Below are 9,317 nucleotides of genomic sequence, written 5' to 3' on the forward strand. Positions count from 1 at the left end.
GATCCACATACAGCAGTCGCCTAACCAGGCGTGAATCTGATCTTGCAGGCGAAGAGAAACAGGCTGAAGAAGCGTTTGCCATGATCGGGAGCGACACAAGAGAAACGACCTCTCTAAATCTAGTTACTGTTCGTAAGCTTAGCGTAGACCACAAGTGGCAAACGGGGTACAGTAAAATCCACAGCGGTGCCGACAACGCAACCATCTACTGTTTCCGGTTCCGGTTCAAGCCACTACCCACTTGAAGCAAGTCGTTCAACCTGCATTCATCGGAGTCACCACGGGAACGCAATGCGCAATGCTGCAATCCTCCAAATAGCTGCATACCACCGTTAACCTATGTTTCGACTCTCGGGGTTGAAGCAGACTCCGATTTTTCAGCTCGATTTCGTGACTTACCCCATTCTGGGGGAAGTTCATTTCCATTCATACCCACGACAGCATAAATCTCCACAAGCTTCTGTCTCGCCCGGAAACTAGTGGGCAATTGGAGGAATGGCCCAGAGAGCATACGCACAGCTTAAATTGACGGCGTGTTGTCTGTTCCACAACTCTGTTTTTGTATCTGTCCGCTATAAGTCGATGATGTAACGTGACATTTGAGGACAGTGACCCCAAAACAATCCTGCTACATATTTTTCGTCAAGCGTGCTTTGAAACGACGTCCGTGTGTTTCCACTGGTGCCTACGCAGGAGTCACCCTTCGTCCGCATTCGAATGCGTAAGCTACCAGCCCTTGTTTCAGCACCAAGAATCCAGCGAGCCTCCCTATAGTTTGTTCTGACTCTTGAATGCTCACAGTGTAGGATAACTTTTTCAAGGAAACGTGTGTAGCGCATATTTTTTATGCGAAAGCCTGGATGGCATAACACTTACTCGCACACTACGAGCCTTAAACTGGGGACGAAGGACCCCGCTACGGCGGGTACAGGTGGTAAACGCCCTTCTCTAACCAACGGTTGAGCTTTATGGGTCTACAGCCCTGGCCACTGGTTGTGGTGCAGTGCAACGCCACACGTAGATACGACTCGAAAACAGATCAAACTGAAGAAAGAGCACCCACGGTTGCCTGTCGGGGATCGGGTCATCTCGCAAAAACGTCTTAGCTTGTCAACTAGGCGGGCGAGTAGACTCGATACCCACTAGAGGAAAACGGCAATAAGTGTCGCGCAGTGGTCACAGTTTTGATTAGCGTCTGGATCCACCGGTGAAAAGCTCGTTGTCAGTCAGTTGAAGTTCACGCTATCTTGCAAAAACCACGGTGGACGATGGACCTGCAGTGAGTGTAGGGACGCGATTAGTCCATCACAGGAAGCACATGGAGATGTTTCTCCGTCCGTGAGCAACCTGTTGCGTCGTTTCGGTTTCACGAGTCGAAGTCGCTTAACCTCAATACCTGCAGCCATAGCCCCACGGTTCACTATATGATTGCTCAGCAGTAACGCGGGTGCTTCACAGCCCCACATGCAGTCCTGTGGGGCAAACCAGAGTTTAGAGAAGAGCCTCTTCGCCATCACGGCGAGTTAATATGCCTAGAGTAGCTTTAAAAACCAGAGTAGCTCGCAAACCCACACTTCGAGAGGTTGCTACTCCGTGTTACGGAGTAGCGAACCAACAACAGTTGTACTGAACCGCCGTTCTACAGTGTGCCTCGTGACATCACACAAGTGTAGACGAGTCAAGCGACAGTTAAAACGGACATCTCCGGTGTCATTATCTGTGAGATTGTGACTTGCAACTTTTGAGGCAGAATAACCGTCTCATGCGCCGGAAGAGAATCCGGACGTGAACAAAACAAATACTGGTCTCCTCTCCACAGGCAACGACACCAGCTGTGGGTGCAAAGGTGGTCCTACACACACTGGCTGACACCGCTAGAGCCCAGTTCACTAAGATCGAGTTAAAAAAAACACCAAAAGTTACACACTGCGAAGGACTTGTCCCCTTACAAGCCAACAGTCAGCAACGTGAAATGTTGAGGGTTGCAAGTCCCAAATATCTCCTACTGTGGAGTGTTAGTCAGGCAGTGGATCAACGGATAGACAAAACACAGTAATGGCGCCCACTGTTTGTCGAATCTAGGCGAACCGTCTTCGCGAGAGTGCGTAGGGAACCCTAAACGATCCGTGACCACCGTAGGTCACTGATATCTAAATACATTGAATGCACATACAGATCCTCAAGATGGAACATCACATGTCTGTAGCCTCGTTCCTCACATAGTACCTCCGAATCCTTCATCGGACTGGATTTTATGGTGAGTATGAGGCGCCTGTCTTTCTCACCTGAACACGGTGCTGCTGTTCCCCACGCTGTGACACACCGGCTCCACCTGTGTGTGGCCGGGCAATGATTCGGATGTTGCCAAGCAGCTTTTGGAAAATGCAAATATGTGAAAGTCCGATGCCAAATGAATCATGGATAATACAATAAGAAGGAAAAAAATCCCGCCTGAAGCGCCTGTGTAAGCTCGTTTGTCCTGTCGATCGAGAAGTCTTCTTCGCCTGAAGTCATGTAATAAAACGGACACGCTACAGAAGCAGAACTGAAGCAACAGGCCATTTCGACTGCACCGTGACTTTTTTGCACCTTTTATGGGGTGTATGTGTGTGTACCGCAGGCCACTGCCATTCGTACTACTCGTAAGTGTCTCACAACCTACATCCATTTCGGCTGTACTACTGCGGTTTCTCACCATTCTCTCCGGAGGTGCCCTCCAGCATCTTTTGACTCCTTGTGCGTGACTCGGGGAGATGCCTTACGAAGGTGCTGATGTTTTTGGTTACCTTCCTCCTTTTTGCATTCACCACCATTGCTTTTGCTGCGTCAAGAACTGTTTCTGGACTGACCGGGTAGAGAGCGATCGCAGCCGCTATTGCCGCATGTGATCTGAAATGAGCGAATGCGCCTGTGTTGTATTTCAGCAAGTACAGCAGTACAGAAAATTGAATTCTCCGGCTGCGACCTCGTGTATTGAAAAACAACTCGCCCACTGTCAAGTCAAATAACTATACGGCAGTCCGACGCATCTATCACTGACGCGAACGATCGATAGTCTGTGCTGAGAGGTGTCCAAAGAAATATTTTCCTTGAGTCGCTGGTGCAATGAACGGGCGCGGCATGTGACACAGGCAAATATGAGCAACTCACATTCACGTTTCTACTGTGTCAGCTTCCTGGAGAAAAACAAAACGGAGAATTGTGACACACGGATCTGCTGGTCCGACGGTGACCATCATACGACAGGAATATCGCCACTCGGCAGAGTTGAGTTGAATGGTGACCGTCTCACCTGCAGTACCCGCGACGATATCGTCACCAGGATATGCAAAAAACGTCGTTACGTCTGGAACTGCAGACACCAAATCCTGTTGAAGTTTCCCTTGTCCTCCTTTCTTGAAGTCCTGGGATAAGTTAAAGATTGAGGATCCCACATCACGCATTATCAGTTCAATCACAACTGTAGGTTCACCTTGGTGCCTCTCACGTTCAGTAGATTCCAACAGAGGCTCTACATCTTTGGCTCCTTCTTTCTAATCTTCGGTTTAAGTATTTACTTCTCCTCGGGCTTCTGCTACTATGTCTACAATCCTGTACTGTGTGTGGCCGCTGTTCTTACGCCAGGGAACCCAAAGGTCACCACAAATGCCAGTAAGGACACTGCTGGTAAAACACCCCCGTAGGGAGGCGCAGTGGCGGGCGAGACTCGTGGTGCTTGGCTTCTAGTAATTCATGGCTCTGCAGTATTGTCGTCCATCCACTCCCCGGTGTGTTGCTTGCATCGCGATAGATGGGCACGCTCTGTCTCAAGGCATGTTGATTGTTTGTGAACACCAGCTTACAAAACTGCCGAATGCCCTCGTCATAGGGACAACTCCGCCTAGCAAAAGCTCGCCATTGACTGTAGTGAATACCCCTCCTGCTGCCTGGACGCGGTGTCTTTCCTTATGAGACGAGGCAGTGTGAGGAGTCGACAAGTGAATCGCAGTTCTGCCAGACTTAAGTACACAACGAGAGTTGCCTGCAGGAGCAACGTATAAGAGCAAAGTGTCACACTGTGTGATGTATCTCGCTCGCCGTTTCAGTTCATACAAATGAACTTTTTGTCATGTTCTATCGTACAGCAGGATGCGTCATTCGTCTCGACTGCGGTGCAGGTTACGGCATCATGCACAACCTGCAAATGAAATTGATTTGCCTCTTGGCGTCCCTATAACCCTCCCCCCAAAATACAGCCAGATTGTAGAAGAATACAAGCACAGAACGCATCAGTCTTTCGTCTATTACTCAAGAATGACGTGTGGTATCCTTGTCAAATGAGAATCAAGAAGAAAAGCTCTTTCTCACACCCGCAACGCACTACCGTAGATCCCTGTGATTCGCTGTCGCCGGTAATCTAAACCAACATTGCTAATGACTACAGCTTCCAAGCAAGCATGAATACCGGTAAGATATTGAAATCCAACACTTAGGCGAATCCTTGCGCCCCACCGTCATTCGATTGCATATGTTATTTAAATGATGGGAAAGTGCCTTACCTAAGCTAGCGACATGTATGGTATAGATCCCCTTGGCAGCTCTGGGATCGCGCCTGAAGTTCATGGCTACCACTGGCATGAGCGGACCTCCTAGCGCCTCAGCGACTGACGTGAACTCCTTGGCACCTTCCGGTACTATCTGCCTACCGACCACCCGGGCCTCAGTCGGTTTTTTTTCATACCGTACAAAAATGATTAGAGCTACAGATGAACACAGCAGACATGACAACGTGCAGTCAGCGTGTGACCGGATAGAGATAAAGTGAAAATTGAATCAGTTCTTGCGCCATGCATTTAGAGCAGACGCACACAGAGGAATTCAGGAACCTTAGCAGTACTCCGGCAAATGCGCAATCTGTCACAGAAAAAAATGTCAAACTTCTCAATGATGCATGTACAAGGCATTATCGTTGTGCCAAGAATAATCAGGAATTACCATGATTATCTCTGTTAATACATAGTGTTCTGTTGGTTCTATTTCTACAATAATTACCGTCTTAACTATGCTCTGCTGGCAGATTAGCACTTCGAGATATCAGTGCAGGTGCAATGGCACAGAAACTCGTCTGAACCCAGGAAATACGCCTGACGACTGACCTGACGACCCGCCAGGGAGATTCGCTGCTCTTAAGTCTCCATCCATTCTCTCGAACTGCCGAGTAATCTCCTCTTCGTTGACATCTCTCAGATCGTCTGATCAGTTTAACGCCAACACCAATAAAAGTCACCTTTGTTGCACGAAGCCCTACAGCTCACATACTGTCTCGGCAGTCTTCTCATCATGGTGCAGAAACCATCATAAGTAGAAGGGCGCTGCGATGCAAAAGTATCTCCTCAACAATCTTTCAACTCACTGAGATAGTTCATCACATTCTGCGCGAGCCACATAGCACTGTGGCGTCCCTGGAATCCGTCGAACATGGCATGTACTCGCGTTTCTGGTCTTCCCCGGAGCATTCCTTCGACGACCACCACCTGGAAAGAACCTTGGCAATACAAGAAACAGAATGACCTCAATGGTGGGAGATCTAACTCTGCAGTTCCTTGTGGAGACACCAAAGAAAGGGGGGAACACGACAACGGGTTGCAGATCCTGCTAACTCCACAACGAATTTACCTCCCTGCATTTACTCAGTACTCAGCGATACAAAATGGTTACGCTAAACCAGTCTGTTCACCCACATCATCGCTGTGGGGGCTCTCGCTCGTCGGTCTTCTATTGCGGGAGGTGGCACTAGCACACACTGTGCGCCCTTCTTCGATGTAGAGATGACGCATGAATTCCCCTGATGTGTCCACAGCCATGAATTCATTCATCCGCTGATCGCCAGACGGTGGAGTGAATCCTGGGACCGTCGCTGTGTATTTCGGCTTTTTGGCAACTGAAGGACCCTGAAAGCAACATGTGGTAGTCGTAGACCAACATAGAGATGATCGTTTTTACTCGCTGACTGTATGCTTGCTACACGAACAATTTCCTCATGGATTACCGCCCGGTAGGTGAACAAGTATTTAAAATGCGAAAGGAAGCTAATGTTGTACGCATAGAGTGTCGCACACTGTCATTCACTGCCGATGTAGTTTGTATCTTCTGGTGCTTACTTCTCCCACTCCCTATAGCCCAGGGTAAACACAAATGAAGTTTGAGTTGCACATAAGCGCAGTGAAGCAAAGCTCGAGCGAGTACACAAGAAAAACATGTTCTGCCTCGCTTGAGTTTTCTGCGATACGTGGCACGGTCAATATCAGTTCAGACTGTAATTTGGAGACGCGGATGTTACGCGTAACAGCAAATGTGAGCGAACACGGCAGCCTGAGAAACCTGAGCGCGTCGAAGAGCTACAATCCGCGTTTTACTCACCATCCCTGTTGCCTTTGAAGACACAACAGACAGACAAAAGAAGCACAGCAGCGTTTCACCCGAGAATCAAAACTCTAGAAAACCTTGATACACCGGGCTATTTCAGGATCTGCAGATGCTGCGCTTCAGCATCTGTCTAGTTGTACGCGAGTCTAACAATGCGGAATCCATCAGAGCCTCAGAGGGTTGCGCAGACAGCGTGACGCCTAGCTACAGCAGCTTCAAACGAACCAAGGTACATGACCACTATGTCGCCGGCTCATACGCCACTTCCCCACCATCCCTAAACCTTACTCTCTTAAACAAGAGAGAGACAACGTGTTGGGGCACATTTTTTTTATCTCTCATAAACCATAAGTAGGAGGGCTTGACACGACGAGATGACTGTACGATGAACGAAACCGTGGCTTTTTCAAATGATCAAATACTTATCCGTAACCGTGAATCTTACTTTGACTTTCCCCTGTAAAGTAACAAAACGTAACACAGACAACCAGGCATATCTGCCCTTGAGACGGAAAAAACGCCTTGCACGAGCTTGAAAACAGGTAATTCCACCCAATCTTGCTAACATGGAAAAATGCAACCGATGGTTCGCTTTGACTAGAACCTTACCAGCAATGTCTTGGCGTCCGCATGGAGCACTGCGAAGAGCGGAAGGCATGCCAGCGCCAACACTCTTAACGAAGCCATGGCTGCGGTAGCTTTGGCACAAGTGTATGCAGTTACTTGTTCAATGACAGGCAGAGATTTATTTGGGTTTGCACAACAAAAGTGACACTCGCACGAAAACATGCAACAAATGCAGCATAATAAAAAATGATCTGGTCCTGTAGATTGCTTCCATACAGGCTCAATCTCTCACGCGATGTGGCTAGCTAAAGCGTTTCACACACAGCCAACCGGGAACAACTTTATGTCTCCACTGTGCGCTGGTGCTGCTGACTGGTCTAGAGTGTTGCAAGTCGTTCGGAACCCTTTTGTCATTTTCAATGACAAGAAAAACACAAAAGCACTTCCGCCTAGTCGGCCGCATACTACAATCTGCTCCGCTTGCCGTGATGGTAACCACGAAGTAACCTGAGCGGGAGGGGACACCGAGCGAAAGCCTATTCTAGTCGTCACCTATAGGCGATCGTTAAAGAGACGCGGACATTGATGGGCGCGTATGTTTCAACTGCAGTCTAGAGAAACAGTGATCAAATCACGTTGAAAACCAATATGGGTGACTCGTTGGGAACCAAAGTGGTATGGCCGCAAACTGACAATATGCATGCAGAAGCGTTCTTTCTTGTCGTCATCCATATCTCGTCGCGACATGAGCAAGACAACTGGAAGTCTCCAGTTCTCATGAGGCGAGGCACCAGTCAACCAATACAAGCTAATACCGAGCCTAGACACTCCTGGTGCTGTTATCGTTGGAAATGCACTTGTACTTTGAAATGTCACAACATCGGTAACTCAAATTTCACAATCACACTTTTGTCGACGTTCAGAATGTCTTGTGTTGCAACACTCCATTCTCACTTGGGTCTTTTTCGTGTGTCCTGCGAAACGCCTTTGTAAGCTCGACAGAGGAATCAATTCCAGTGGTGAAACTCATCTTACACCTCAGTTCGTCATCTCAGCCCTGCGGTCAGCCTGGCAAGGGAAACTCGTAACAACTTCGAGATAGATGCTTCCCCCACATCGGAGACAGCAGTGGCTTCATCCACATCTCGATACCTACGGCTCGATCAAGTACCCTTTTGAAGGTCTGGGTTACCGACTGCCGTCATCCACTGAACCACAAGATTAAAACGTGGCATTTTTTCTAGACGACTAAATAAGGCTACAGCGACGTTCGTGTGGTAGTGATAAACGAATGAGTGCCTTCGACGAGGGTGTGTGCTTTTATGAAGGTACATTCACGACTCAAGGTGTCCCGGTTAGTGTGGCACATTTTGAAAACTGCGCAGTGTGAATGATCACTCACTATTGAGAGCGATGAACCGTTCTGCCGTGACTGTAAAGACTGCTGCTGACATTCTGGGGCCCGCATTTTGAAGCCATAATGACACCATGAAAGCAGGACTAGCAGTCCAGCAGAACTGCACGAGGCAAGTTTGACAAGTGTGCTTGGCGTTTCCGTGTGACTGCTTGGGTGCATCCCGGAATTCCGGGAAATGTTGTGTGGTACTGCCATTCATCGTTGACGTATTGCTACCTGGGACGCCAAGCGTGCCATACCTGCGCACACACCGACATCCTTGGTGACAAAACGACACGGCCTTTGCGGAGTCTACTTGGCAGTCCAGACGGAACATACAGGATGAGAAGCTGACATGCAGGGAGCAATTGACAGAACCGTGAACTGAGTGCTTCTGGAGTGTTGCCCTGAGGGTGGGCACACGAGTCGCGAATTCTCTCGAACGTCTGTCAGAAAAGTGTGCTCTGTTGAACAGACGGGCTTCCGCTTGTTTCGTCTGGTCGACTTTAGAGTCGCAAGCAGAGTGCCCCGTTGTTGCTCTAGCTTTTCGCTCCTCGGCACCTCGCCGCGATTCAAATTGCAAGTGTCCCTCCGCATACACGCGCCTGCATAATCCTCCTCGTCTTGCACAGCTACTGTGACCATGACTACCCCTGCAAAGGGAAGGCCTTCCCGACATCACGCGTTGGAGCGACTCAATATAACGAAGAAAACTATGTGGAGGCGGTGCGCACACTTCTGATTGATTTATCAGTGTCTTGCGATACATTTCTCTGTGAAGAGACTGGTGTCTTTTTGTCCCATGCCAGGGCACGCCGAACTCGCAGCTTGAGACGGACAGTGAATACAGCGCAACCACCAGTAACCGTGCACGGAAGCGTACAGGAATAGGCGACGGCAACCGCGCGAAAAGCATCTGCTCGCTCTGGCTGGCAAACTCCCCTGTGAA

At 49.0% G+C, this 9,317-nt stretch overlaps 1 protein-coding gene across 1 annotated transcript; it reads right to left on the reverse strand.

Annotated features, from left to right (window-relative positions):
* Nucleotides 1–887: 887 nt before the first annotated feature.
* Nucleotides 888–7,386, reverse strand: PP2CHN (protein phosphatase PP2C-hn). The gene is made up of 13 exons (XM_018781887.1): nucleotides 7,015–7,386; nucleotides 6,851–6,862; nucleotides 6,694–6,696; nucleotides 6,400–6,411; nucleotides 6,141–6,152; nucleotides 5,721–5,930; nucleotides 5,393–5,513; nucleotides 5,136–5,231; nucleotides 4,539–4,739; nucleotides 3,843–4,021; nucleotides 3,293–3,404; nucleotides 2,696–2,908; nucleotides 888–2,504 (listed from the first exon to the last, which is right to left on the reverse strand). Exons 1-13 carry the CDS (start codon nucleotides 7,192–7,194, stop codon nucleotides 2,416–2,418), a joined length of 1,440 nt encoding a protein of 479 aa, XP_018637465.1. The 5' UTR covers nucleotides 7,195–7,386; the 3' UTR covers nucleotides 888–2,415.
* Nucleotides 7,387–9,317: the final 1,931 nt, after the last annotated feature.

Source organism: Toxoplasma gondii, chromosome VIIa (genome assembly GCF_000006565.2).
Source record: "Toxoplasma gondii ME49 chromosome VIIa, whole genome shotgun sequence".
Taxonomy (NCBI): domain Eukaryota; phylum Apicomplexa; class Conoidasida; order Eucoccidiorida; family Sarcocystidae; genus Toxoplasma; species Toxoplasma gondii.